This window comes from Rousettus aegyptiacus, unplaced genomic scaffold (assembly GCF_014176215.1).
Source record: "Rousettus aegyptiacus isolate mRouAeg1 unplaced genomic scaffold, mRouAeg1.p scaffold_m13_p_2, whole genome shotgun sequence".
Classification (NCBI taxonomy): domain Eukaryota; kingdom Metazoa; phylum Chordata; class Mammalia; order Chiroptera; family Pteropodidae; genus Rousettus; species Rousettus aegyptiacus.
The window spans coordinates 16,230,447-16,244,908 of NW_023416295.1; the positions used below are offsets into that span (position 1 = coordinate 16,230,447).

The 14,462-nt window shown below is 40.6% G+C and overlaps 1 protein-coding gene across 1 annotated transcript in view; it reads right to left on the reverse strand.

The window, feature by feature from the left end:
* Window positions 1-2,302: 2,302 nt before the first annotated feature.
* The window catches only part of XRCC5 (X-ray repair cross complementing 5), a 75,827-nt gene continuing 63,667 nt past the window's right edge, over window positions 2,303-14,462 (reverse strand). Inside the window, exons 18-21 of the mRNA XM_016156705.2 lie at window positions 13,517-13,613; window positions 11,771-11,838; window positions 3,323-3,397; window positions 2,303-2,548 (exon numbers count right to left, since the gene is read on the reverse strand). Of these exons, the coding sequence (XP_016012191.2) occupies window positions 2,534-2,548; window positions 3,323-3,397; window positions 11,771-11,838; window positions 13,517-13,613 (255 nt within the window). The 3' untranslated portion in view covers window positions 2,303-2,533. The remainder of the gene's footprint in view (window positions 2,549-3,322; window positions 3,398-11,770; window positions 11,839-13,516; window positions 13,614-14,462) is intronic.

Below are 14,462 nucleotides of genomic sequence, written 5' to 3' on the forward strand. Positions count from 1 at the left end.
ACTAGGTAAAAAAACTGCCTATCCCCAATATGGTTTTCTGAAGAATCTTCTAAGATGCTAAATTTTCTATGTAAATTAACTGGCAAAGGATCAAACTCCAACATTTAAGTTAGTGGTTCATACCAAAAGGGCAGCACACACCCTTGAGGGGCATAAGGGTTGTGACTGGAGAGGTGAGTCCTCCTCCTTTATCTCTGCCTCCTCTGTAAGTCAGTAAATGTTAGTGACACAGAAGTCCAAAGATGACAGGGCTGACAGTCAGCGATTTCCAGTTCACATGCATGCAAACCTGTCATTCGCGGGACTAACGGGCTCCGAGGTCCAGTGCATGCCTGAGGACAACACTGCCTGCTGTTCTCCCCACGCCACAGTCAGCAGAACACCGAGGAGTTCTAGAGCCCTGCAAATCTCGTCTCAGGGCACGGGCCCTTCGGTGTGTTCATTCAAAATATGATGCCCCCAAGACGGAAAAAGTCAAGAACCATACGATTTCACTCATATGTGGACTATAAAACAGAAAGCAACAAACAAGACAAACACTCGCAGACGCAGACAACAGTATGGTGGTTACCAGAAGGAAAGGGGAGGGGAGCTAGAAGAGGATAAAGGGGGTCAAATATATGGTGACAGAAGGAGACTTGACTTTCGGTGGTGAACACACAATGCAATATACAGATAGTGTATTACAGAATTGTACACTTGAAACCTATATAGTCTTATTAACCAACGTCGCCTCAATACATTTAAACAATTTAAAAAAACATGATACCTCTACTCAGAACAGTATGCTCTGACAAAATCTACACAGCATGTATACACTGCCTACAAGAAACAGATTTAGAAATTACATGGCTAATTTAACCCTTTCTCATCCTAGCCTGTTAAACTGATTTCTTCCTTCAGGTATTCAGATAATTTAGGTAAAAATGTGCTTAGAGAAGCAAAAATAACCCACTGCCTGCATCATAAATCAAAAAGTATCAGAAGGTCTAAAGGACTAACTTGATTCAAACATTTCCTGGTTTGTCACCTGGTTTGACAGAAGGATTATTTCCAAGAGGAAATTCCACCTACTGCCAACAACAAGGGATGCTTCTGAGGCCACGCTCACAGAACTGATTCACACTGCCAGGAGGAGCTGATAAGAATAACGTGGAATTTTGAGAACAAAGTTTTCCCTGTTAATTTTATGAAATGTCTTGGTTTCATCCAAGTCACACACATATCCTGGGCTGTAACCCTCCAACCAGACAGTAGGACATGGCATCATTGGGGTTGCTTTAAACAGGCACCTGTATGTCAAGACTGACTAGAGTTTGCACAGTATCACATGGTGTCCCAGAGGCCCCGAGTAAGCCCCTCCTCCCTCTCTCCCCTCAGCTGACTGAATGATGTTCTGTCATGGAGATCTATTTCAAGCATTCTCTTGCAGATGATTAGTAATGAGCAGTGATCCGCAGGAGAAACAAGTCATTTGTGCCTTTAACGTTATATTTGCAAACTGAAGTGACTCAATGACCATTTATAGGGGTGCTGAGGATATGGGAGATTGCACACAGCAAAGTTTGTGAGACCAAGAAGGAAGAGTTAGAACTCTGGGAAGAAATGAGGTCAGGAAAACAAAATAATCCTTTGCTATTTCTTATTTTAGGAAAAAAAAAATTATACAGAGAAAAAAAGGACAGTTAGGTGGAGATGGGAAAGACTGGGAAATTAAGAAGTGTTTTAACACGACCAAACTTTCTCTCATGAGGTGTGAAAGTCAAATAATGAAATGATAAAATCCTAATTACTGGCGGTAAGTTTTTGTTTTTGTTTTTTTAGGGCTCACTAGTATGCCAGAAGCTGGGCCAAAAGAGCATCTTTATGAGGACACCATAACTCACTGCTTATAATGTGTACGCGCAGGAAGGCTGTGCTCTCCCTTCCGCCCTGCGTAATTTCCCACCTACAAGCACATCAAGACAAAGTGATATGTGACTAAAAGGCTTAAATAAAAAGAATAACGAGTCAGACCTTAACCAAGGTTTTCCAAACCCAGCTTTCTGTTAATAGGAAACAAATGCCATTGTGTGATCAGCATAAGTAGTGACTGCCGTGAGATGCTAGGACAATGGACTACACGCCTGGGGGGGGGGCACTGAGAAACTCACCAGTGACCATGCCACAGTGCTGGGTGAGATAACTCCGTGAGGGCTGCAATCCTCACCAAGATACCAGGTCGGGAGGAAATCCATTTCCCAGAAACTTCGAAGCACGTGCGTTACGTACGAAGATCAATAAGACCACAAGAGAAATAATATATATCGATCAGAAAATAACAATGGCTCTTTATAAACTTGCATGGGGTCTAAATATCCCTTTTATGTGCATATATTTATTACACAGAGAATTAGGTGATTCGCTTCCATGTAACCTGCAGGGACTGTCGCCAGACCTTCCTGTCCCCTTCAATGGCTTCCTCCAGTTTCTGTGTAGAACTCCCAGCACGACAGTGATGACAAGGCTTGCAGACTCCCCACACATCCAGGACCTAGATCAAGTCCAGCTGTCAAGAGGAACAACACATTTAGAAAGGGACCAGGCCAACTTCAGAGCACTGCTTCCCTGATGAGAAAGAGTTTAATGACAATTGCTCTCTTCATTGGTAGTATGCACGGACTTTCACACTTACTCACTGCTAACTATTTAAGGAGTTAAATAACAAGTATCTCCTCATTCCAATACTAAGAACTTTTCCACAAAAGGCTGAACATTTTTATTGGACAGCTGTCACGTGAGGCTTAAAGGCAGAAAGTTTCCACACGTGAAAGACGGATGTAAAGGCCAACACTTCCACACTGCCTCCCAGGCACCCGGACACAGTGTGATGAGGTGCAGAAATCCCCAAGTGCCTGTAAGCCTCTGCTGCTTACATTAACTGAGAACATTTAAGAATGAGGCTTTTTAAAGGCTGTTTTTATTCTGTCAACCCACACAAATCACATGTTGTTATTGCTTATTTTGTTGAGAACAACTTCAGTAAATTAAGACATTTTACTCCTTACAGGAATAGCCTCCCCAGTTCTCTTTAGTCCTTCACAGAAGAGGATTAAACCAAATGAACATATAACTAAAACCACTAAGTACAGAAATTTCCATTATGAAGTCACCTATCTGATTAAATTTATAATGGCAATAAATAATAGCATAGGGAGCTTCTGGTGTGGTAGAAATAAAACACAAATAAGAAACAAGTCTATGATAAGCAGCCTTCCTGCTATGTTTAAAGCTCAGATGACTTCAATCATTAGAACAGCTGGTGTATGTTAAAAGTACTTACTAAATCATCCACATCGCCACCTTCTTCAAATACGGCTGCTGTGTCTTCACTGGGATTTTCTTTGGGGGCCAGAAACTGTGAATATAAATTTGGTCATGAATACCAAAGGAACAGTTTCCTCTCTTTTGATGAAGGAGCAGACTGCTAGCACCGTAACAGGCAAACCTAAGAAGACCTGCTTAGCAAAGTCTCACTACAAATGGCCCAAAGAAACATCTTCGCGTCTGCTCCTTCATTTGTCCCAGGATGAAAAGACTAATTTTGAAGTTGAGTAGTCCACACTACCTAGTCACAGAGAAAGTTCTTGTGAAGAGGCAGGAAATGACATGGCTCGCCAAGGTAGTGACAATGTAAAGGGGCCTACGTCGGGCACTGAGGATACATGATATTCCCATCTGTGCTTCCACAGGAGACATGTGGCCTCATCAGGGTTAGGAAAAGAACCAAACTCCCCAAACCAGCATGTCTTGGTCTCTTCTGAAGGGAGCACAAGAATCAAGGGTCTGAGCTTAAAGATTATTATCAGCCATTCTTTAACTCCACTGTGGACAGAAGAGGTAAAAGGAAGAACTTCTTGTAAACGATGTGAAACAAAAAATGGGTGAGCTTGGGAGGTTGTTCAGTTCCTTTCTGTAAATCCTTCAGTGTGTGTTAGAAATGGTTTGAAAACAGAAAGGTGGATGAGAGAACTTCTAGTGTTCACTTCTGTTCAGCAGTAACGTTCCAGACCTGGAGCTTCTAAAAGACAGACACATAAAAGAGCAAGGGCCTGAATTAAATCTGCAAGGGTCGAGGAGTGAACCTCAGATTTTAAAAGGGTAGTGAGTGCCCTTGAAAACCATCTGAACACTCCTGTTCTCCATCCTGTCTCTTCGAGAGACAGCAGTGGGGACTCTTTTTCTTCAAGGCATGTGTGGTAACTACATCTGAGAGCTAGGTTTTATCAACCACTTATCTATCCAAATACCAGAAGTGATCTTCTGGTAGCATGAGTACTTAAAATGGTAGCAGCAGAGATGGTTCTACAGGAGTGAGTGTTTTTAAAAGGAGAAGTGGAAGGGGGAGCATCCTTCCCTCCGCCACTAGCATTCCTCAGGGTCAGTGTGCACGGAGCATGCCTGCCGTGAGTGAACCCGCCAGCCCACTTCTGCTCTCCTGCAGCTGCCTCCACCTAAGGGGGAAAAGTGTAGTTACACTTTTCTCACTTTCTCAACATGAAAAAAATGCAAGAACTTCTTTCTCTATACATTCCTGTAATTTTTGTGGTACAATGGACACAATCAAGGCCTCTAAAACTGAAACATAAACAGACTAAAATATGTCTAACAAATCAAAACCAAAGTCACCCTTTAAACATCAGGCTGTGTGTAGCAAGGCTATGACAAGCAGCCTTTGTGCTGTATTTACAACTCAGACGACTTTAAGCACTGCACGTCCTTCCATTCCTGATGTGTGAAAACTCACACAGTTAGCAAAATGGCAACAGCGGCGGCTGTCTGTGCAGAACTGGACGATGTTCCGTTAGCACTGCGCATGTGGCCATGATGGTTCCCTGTAGACACGAACTCTCTCCTGACTTTTCACCCCTCAGTCAAGAGTCCCCTCCCCATTCATTATCTTCGATATGACCGAGAGGTTGGGATCTGTCTTTTTCTAAGGCATTTGTGGATATTTCTATACCCTTTTGACCACCCGAAACTGGACTGTTCAGTGCTGGGTGGGACTCAATAGCGTAAGTGGCAGAAAATGCCACCAATGGTGGTACAGTCTGGAACGGAACTGTAATGCAGCTTCTATACCATTAATTTTATTTATTTATTCTGGTAGATTATTAATAAAGATACCTGAGGGCCAAATACAGATAAATAAATAAGAAAGCCACATATGTATTTGCATACAGTTTATGTCTAAAGATTAAACTGCTCTATCCTAGATTCCAAATTGATCTTTATTTATGATTCTCCTAATTATTATCACTGTTAAAAAATAATTTTTATTTTGTTTCTCTTCTCATTATCATTAATCTGCACATGATTTTCCCTATATCAGAAACACACAGCTAAGAATAAGACATCCATTTGGGGTGAAGGAAATAAAGAGCAGAGCTGTCATAAACCTCACTGGGGCCAAGAATGGCCAGCACTTTCCAAACACAAACTCTGTGGGCCAAAAGGTTCCACAGCGCACTCAACTTTGATCACCCCTTAGTAACCTGATACAGAGTAGGTACTTACTGGTGAGTCTAGAAAATCCCTCATGTTTTTTTGGCACATGGCTCTAAAAGCTCCAATCCCTGTCCCCTCCCCACCTGCAAAGCCCCTTTCACACTGCAATGACAAGATAAATTGAGATAGGACTGGCTGCACAGATCGACCACGGTATACACAATTAAACACAAATGGCACATCTCTGAGACCAGACCAAACTCCTAGGAACTGAGGAGCAGCAGCAAACAATCTGTCATTTCCATCAAGTGCGGAACATCTGCAACTGATTTTCCTGATAGACCTGCTCAACATTTCTGCGGAAGCAAATTACGGTTAAAAGCTGCGCTGCCATCCACTATCTTTCCCAAAGCCCCCAGGCAAGGCTGAGCTCTCACACACATCACTCCTCGTCATCAGGGTTTTCAACTGCAAGTAATTTCCAAGCTGTGCAGTGACAGGGAAGCTAGAGATATAGCAGAGAGTTCAGTAATTGGCCTGCTTTCTCAATAAACCCAAGAGATTCTCTGAAAACATCTGGAAAAGGGCGGAGTCTAGTCTCATAATTGTTTTGTGTGTGTCTCACCTCTGCAACATGCTGAAGAAGTAGAGAATAAATAAAAAGGGCACTGGTGTAACGTACTTCTCCTTCCTCGGGCCACTGTCACTTACTTGGGGTTCAGAGTTAAGAGCCTCTTTACTTGGAGATCTTAAGGGAATGGATAACCTCAATGCAATCCTGGCAATAAGCTGAGCAATGGAATCAATAACATCTGTATAGAAATTTCCAGTCCTATCCCTCCATAAAACTAGAAACAATCAGCTTGTGCTCAGAACCTGACCAATCCTCAAATCAAAAGTACATGGCTGCTGCTGAGCTAATTCAAACATTAGGCAAGACCAAAAAATCACCCATAATCCAGATGTATAAAAGCATCAGAAAGAATAAAAGTCCACTTGTATGTATTCTGCTAACATAGAGCCACTTGTAGCTTACTTCATGCTATAAGAGCAGGAGAGCGCGACAGAGAAACCCTGCAAACTCGTATGGAAAGAGAGAGCCAGCCCCTCAGCTCTGTCAGTGCCTCAGTAACCCTGAGCGCTGGCTACTTGACCTTTCCATAACAAATTTTCCTCAAAAATAAAATGGGGATACTACTCCTGTCTCATGGGGTTGTACAGAGTTTCAGATGAAATAAAGTGTGCAAAAATTCTTTCTGATACTGTAGGTTTTATGTTCCAATTCCTAAGAATATACCCAACATACGTCCACCAAATAATATGTACGAGAATATCTACAAGCATTTTTCTTCATAACTGCCAGTTCAGAAACCAATGTCCATCAACAGGAGAACAGATAAATAAATTGTGGCATAACCATAAAAGAAATACTACGAAGCTATAAATAAAGAATGAACAATTCTTGACAATATAACTGAATCATAAAAGGCCTGATTCCAATTATAAGAAGGTTAAGTACAGGCAAAACTATTCTCAAGTGACAGATGTCAGAACAGTGGTTACCTTGGGGGACAAGGGAATTATGCCTGGGAAGGTACTAGGGAGCCTATGGCGTGATAGGAATGTTCTATATTTTGATCTGGGTGCTAGGCATCGAGATATACAAATGTGCAAGAATTCATCAGGTTGCGCATTTAAGATTTTTGTGTTTACTATATGTATGCTCAACCTCCATAAAGATTTAAAAATTGTATCTTAAAAGTATCAAGATCTAAACAAATGTTCAGGTAACACTGTGACATTTTCATTACTGCTTTTCTTAGACTAGCATATAGAACAAAAACATCAGAGATTTAAGCCAGGGAAGGAAAGTAGAAAAGAACAAAGGAAAATGTCATGGGTCCATCAAGGGCCAGCAGTTAGAGACCATTGTTCTCAGGAAATGATTCTTAATTCCAATCTTATAATCCTTCACAAGACTTTGGCCATCTCACATGCAAAAATGAGCATCCTCTTGAAAGAGGGAGTGTGAGCATCTTTTCTTTATGTAGATGTGGCAGGTGGCATTCTAAGGTGGGGGCACAGAGAGGTGGGGCCAAACCTGACTATAGTAGGAGTCCAGGGGACTGGATTCCAGTCAGTTCTACTGGCCAAGAACTTGTTGTAGGACATTGAGCAAATAAACTTCACCTCTCTACACAGCATCTGTAGAATGACCAGATGGCTAAGCTCTGAGCACATATGACGCTAAGCTGGAGAATCGATGTCAACAATAACAAAGAAAGCTAACTTGGGCGGCTGCAAGAAAGATTAGTGCTAAAAAGATGATTTCCCCCACAAAGAGCTGGTATCAAATGTTTAGGCAGAGCTTAGCCTTTTAGAATCCCATGAGAAACAATACTCCAAAGCCATGGGAATAAATCCCATGTCCCCTCTGTGTTCTTAATACAGAGTTAAAAGAATGTAGGAGGTCGGCCTACAATTGGTTTTCTGGCCAATGGCTTACTATGAGGTCTCAGGTCATTTTACTTCATTTATCTGTTCTCCTGTTGATGGCCCTAAGTTTTTCATCTATAAAATAAGGAGTTTGCACTAGATCAGTATTTTTCAGGTTCTGTTCTGCGAGGTCCTGAGGGCCCTCCAAGTCCCCTAGGCATAGGTACTCCCCAACTGCCACATCCACTGCTCATCAACTGAGGAGTACCACCTTTATCTGTTTTACATAACAGGCTTCCTTGTAAGCTTTCAGTTTTAAAAATAAAAACTCAGCAAGGTCATCAGGATTCTTTTCAGCTGAATACAATTCTGTTCAACATAAGCCAATGTCCTCTGCCTCAGTTAAGAATCCAGCTTGTTTAGGTTGTTCTAGTCCAGTGCTTTTCGACAGTGCCATTATCAACACTGGACCAGATGATTCTTTCTTTGGTGGCTGCCCCGTGCTCTGCAGGGTGTTTCCAATCACCCCGGGCCTCTGCTCAGTAAGGGTCAGCAACATGCCCCTGCTGCGGCCACCAATCACATCTCCAGACTGCCAAATGCCGTCTGGGGAGCAAAATCTCCTGGTTGAGAACCACTGTCCTAACTATAACACAGGTTAGCAAGAAGAAACATAAAAAAAAAAAAAAAAACACCAAAGATAAACTTTAAGTGGAGGACCAGTCTATCCTGACCTTCCACAAGTCCAGGTCTTGTGGCCAAGGACAAAAGCCCAGGTGCTCCTGGAATGTGCCAGGATGCACAGCCACAGCTCTGCCCCCACCATGCTTTGAGAATGAAGTGATGGATGAAGGGTACACAAGAGCTACATAAAGACTTTACCAAACATCAAATGTTAATGCCATGTCTAAGAATAACAAGTAGAAATGGAAAAAGTTAAGAACTGACAGGTTATAATGACAATAAAGATGAATGTAAAAGAGGTAAGAGTTATTCCAGGCTTCAAAATGAAATGAGAGCTATCAGTACACTTAAAAGAAAATGACTATTTGTATCTAAATTTATGTCATGGAAGAACTTTCTATTTCTGCAACAGGGCTGACTTACCTATATTTGTCAAAGAATCAAAAATCCACACATTTCTAGAATACAGTGGGGGGAATGGCACTCCTTAAGACATGCAAGTGTAAAGTTAAGATTCAGTTTCACTTCAAATGGACATCCCTGGATAATTATTTCCTTTCAAATCATCAACATTTTATAGCAAGAATTTGATAGCTTGCCAACTTTAAATAACTTGTAAATATCTTGAAAAGAGTTTAAGAGCACCATGAAGATTGTTTTTCAATCTCTCTGATCATAGTCAAGTTTCCTTAACTGATTATTTGAGAAGTGACAAAATTTAATACTTGTTTTGAAGGCAATGTAAATGACTATTTTAACACATGATCAAAAGTGGTTATGCTTCCCTAACTTGGCCAAGAGAAATAGCTGAAGTGTGTCTCTCCTATTAAAGCCACAAGGAATCAGCTTCCATGAACCAGAATCTCTCTAGGTAATGCTCCCCATTACCATCTGTAAATGTACAATCTCTTCTGCACGTCTCACCAAATATCAACAGGTGCCATTTGAAAACAGTTTTAATGCAAAGGATTAGGTCTTTATTCTGGAAAACAAAACGAAGGATTCGTGGGATACTGAAGGAGACATAAAAGCACAACCTTGCCAGTCAGACGTGACAGCACGCACAGGTGAGGCGCAACCAGAGGCTCTACTGTGTTTACTGTTTCTTCCTTATTCGAAGATGGAGAAGTTTTCAGAATCGTCTTAAATTACAACCAACTGAAATCAGTTCTGCTGATAGGAGAATCATGTAAGGACATCGCCCCACACGTAATCATTAACTGCAATTCCTCTCCATAGCTTAATTATCAGACAATAAAATTCCTTTTGGGAAAGCTCTGTGCCCTTAAATTTCAAAGAAGATACCACACATGCAACAAAGAACAAACCTCAGACTATCTGCAAGAAGCATATTACCCCTTCTTTGATTTCTTTCCTCTGTAATATTCTAGATTCACTTAGCTGTGACACCTTTGGTTAAATGTACTGCTGTGAGGAAAACTACCTTTTTTAGATCACTGCTCCCCTCTTCCTCCAAAAACCATAATACATACTCAACTCTCATTTAGATAACAGATATTATTTTAATACAACAAAGACTAAAATTAAATTATTTGTCTTGACTAATTTTACTTGTTTAGCAAAAACTGATAAGCCTTTACCATATTGATGATTAATTTTATGTGCCAACTTAGGTAGGTTATGGTACCCAGTTACTGCTTTAAACACCAGTCTCAGTGTTGCTGCAAAGGTGTTTTGTAGATGTGATTAACATTTATGATCAGCTAACATTAAGTAAAGATTACCCTCAATAATGTTGCTAGCCCTCATCCAATCGGTTCTCATCCAAAGGAATTCTGCCTCAAGACTGTAACACAGAAATCCCCCCTGAGCTTCCAGCTTGCTGACCTGCCCTACTACTTGCAGATGCGCCAGCCTCTACAATTGTGTGAGCCAGTTCCTTAAAATAAATCAATCTAAACTCTCTCTCTCCCTCTCAACCCTTTCTGAGACAATAATCAGCATCTATGCTTCTAAAACTCCAAGGTATTACTTTCTGAAAGCAAGGACCATATCTATTCTTTAAAAAAATGCTTTTGCCAGGCACAGTACTTAATAAAAATTCTTGTATATTCTGACTATCCCAAACAACATTATTAGTCTCTGCTAAATGATTTTATAAAAATTCAAGGCATTTTAATTTGGCCTGAATTTAGCTGTATGGTGAACATTTCTAGCCTTCTTCCGGCCATTCCTTGAAGATTCCTGTCTGCTGCTTCAGACCGAGCTCTCCCTTACTGTGTGCAGTTATTTTTCGAGTCTCACTCCCTCCTATGCAACCTTGTAACTGAGTTTCGAGAGGACTGGGGCGCTATCTTATCGCCCGGCACAGTGCCTAGCATGTAGCAGAGGCTTAGTGCATACCTGGCAGCTGCCAGGTGCTGCGCTAGCGGGACTGGATCGGTCAGTGACTAACTGAAACTAAATGCTATGAACCATCTACTTTGGAGCTATGCAATTTCATTTCATTAAAATTTCATCAAAAACCTGAGGCATCATAAAGGATTACTGAGCTAAATAGCCACATGCATTTGACTCACAGCTGAATCAGATTCAGTATTCCTATTTCGAACAACTAGGAGACACTGGCCAAAGGGCCTGCGTCAATCCAAGTGCACAGGGTTTGCATACACAGGGTCTTCTACTTACTGAAAACACGTGGATGTGCCTTATGCTAGAATATTAGTGTTCTCTATCTTGCTGCAAATAACAATGACCAGAGGGACTTTAAAAATTCAAAACCATACCTAGGACCCATCTCAGATAAACAGTAGCTTGGGGGAGGGGCCCAGTCATCAGTACTTTTTCAAAAAACAAAACAGCTCCCAGGTGACTATTGTGTGGCCAGGGTGAGAATCCCTGGGCTAAAGGGATTTCATAGCTTGGACCCTATGATCCAGGCTAAGCTTGGACTCTGGAGCTACTGAAACTGGGATCACATATGAGTTCTGGAAACATACCACGGTCTATGGAAAACTGAGTGAAATTATAATTTCTCCCATAAGGACGCTGAGCTGAAGCAATATGCCTATTGACTGAGTAAAAATGGGTACACTAATTTTAGTTACCCTTAAAATTTAACTTCTTCAGGTAAGAATGGGCATCAAGAAAAGGATATCCACTGCAATGACAGACACATCTGAAGGCAGAGAGTTATCAATACCTTTTTGGCTTCCTCAGCTGTGACAGAACTTCCAGAGGCTTCATCTTTGGTGATCAGGGTAATTCCATCTAAAAAATAATTCACAGAGTGAAATCCAAGGACAGAATTAACCCCAATTCCACCTTCCTTTCCACCATTCCTCCTCTCATTTGCACTGGAGATTTTTAAAACTATAAAAAGGTGCTCTTCCCTATAAGAAATATCAAACTATAAAGGTACTTAACTCTCATTGTTCCTTCCATCTTACATTATCCTTTCTCCTATTTTTGCTTGTGTAAAATAAAGGCCACCTCTCAAATGCTACCTGCTCCACGAAGCCTTCCTTGACTAAATCCAGGTAGAAATGCTTTCACCTTTAGAATTCTCTGATCACTTTGTTTATCCCTTTGAAATGGCTCTCCTGACAGGACTACACACCTTTTTCTAAGGCAGGGATGAGGTTTTATTCACCTTTATATTCCCCTCAATGTAGTACACAGCAGCAGCTCAGTAAATAAATGACAATAGAATGACTTCTAGTAGTATTACTGGCTATTGATGGAATGGCAAGAAGGCTAAGGTCAGGAGGAAACACACTCTTATCATGGCCACATCTATCATTTAACATGCAATTTTAGCATAGTGAGAGCAAATTAAGGATAGAAAACCACCCTTTAGTTTTCTCTTCTTCCTAAGATTTTCTTCTGCCTCAAACATCTGATGTGTGAAACACTTTCAGGAAAGTACATACATTTAACATCCATTTGCACCTAGAAATGGCACAGGTGATGTGTATTCTCTCAATAGGATATTAACTCTCAGAAAATAAGTATCTTGTGTATGTCCTGTAAATTTCTTTTCAGCAAACAATATGCTAGAGGCATTCAATAAATACCAGAACCAATCTCTTTCATCTACCTGGTTGGCAGCAGAAACATGACAGTGATTTGAGCAAGCCTCACTCACCACCTATTCTAATTGCTTTTGCTCCCCAGTGTTAAAGGGCTGAAAAATTAACTGTCAGAGAAATGGCTGCCTGTGTGAGGAAAAGCTGCCCATTGGAAGTCAGACAGATAGGTATATAACTCCTTTACACAGAATTTTAAAGACAGGTTGAAATTAATTTGAGGGCCTTACTTCAAGCGAGAAGTTTCACACTTTTCAACACTGTTGTTTTTCTAGTATCTATTTTTAATATGTAATATCTTATACTTCGGTTCTAAAAGAAAATCAAGTCAGGTTTTAAAAAATGGGCAAAGACCACTGAAGAAAATCAAACATCAAGCCTAAAGTTTAAAGAGTGTATGTTGCCTTCTTCCTAGGTTTAATTTGCACTGGTCATTGTGATCAGTGAGGAACTGAGGGACTTTGGTACATGAAGATGCTGGTCTGCTGATATGAAAAGCCCAAGAACAGGGCAATCAAAGGTAACAGGAGAGCAAAATATGGGTGAGGTCGATGAAAGTGCTATGGATCCTGTAGGACTGAAAGTGCCTATGAATCTCAGAAAGGGGGCAATTTTGCCCACACAACTTCTTTTGACAAACAGAAAAGCGCAACCTTGGAAACAGGTCATGCTACCTAGAGTTTAGGATGGAACTTCTATGTTTACTTATTATTTATCACTTTGTATTTATGCTTATTTTAAGTTAACTGAATCCTGAGAATTTCCTAAATCCACACAGAAAGTCATCACACAATATAATTTATATTTAGAGTTTATATTTATAAAAAAAACTGGCATATTTGGAGAAAATGACAGCTTACCTTGAATGACGATTTCCCAGAAATGATTTAATTGTTTAATTTCTACTTTCTCTCGAAGGGCTTTCAGGAAATTGTTAAAGCGCTGCTCTTCGGACAACTGGTGGCACGTGGGGGTAGAGGAGGCGGCAAGTCAGAGCACATAAAAAGAGTCATCCCCAGACTGAAGTACTACATACGTCGAATCCACCCTTTATAAAAATTTAAAAAAATGCATCTATCTATTTACATGATGTTCTTTTGCAAATGGGAAACTGATATTTTAAATTTCAGATTTGCTTGCTGGGAACCGGAACTCCTTTACCTGTGGAACTTCCCAGAACCACACAGTTTTTTGCTGGCTGGGTACTTTGATCTTAACTTTTAATAGAGACATGTTCAAACAAAAAGAAAGAAAAATTCATTGAGCACTCACGGACCCATCACACAGCTTCAGCAATGACCAACTCGGCCCACCTTGTCTCAGCTACACCCCTACCTTCTCCCACAAACCCTTGGGTTGTTTTGAAGCAAACTTTCGTCATCTTATTTTGTCTATAAATATTTCAATAAGCAATATGTAAAACATATAGAGATTTAAGAAAAAATATACTCATAAAAATTAATAAGAATTCCTGAATAGGAACAAATACCCACTCGGTATTCACATTTTCCCGACTGTTCTATGAAACACATTAAAAAAAAAGTTTTCTAGTTAAAAAGGTCTATACATTAAGATGAATTCTGCTCTAAAGTTTCTTTTGATCCTCCTCTGCCTCTTTTTCTTTTTCTTTTAAAAAAAGAAATCTCATCACCTGGCACCTTTAAGGACAACTGGTGGGAACAGCGCAAGGAAGTATTACCAGACACTCTGTCTAGCCCTGGGCCGGGGGGCGGGGAGGGGTGGTTTACTTAAAAAAACAGTATGTTTCCACTATTTTCATTTAACCAAATTTTTCTCCACCTGAGT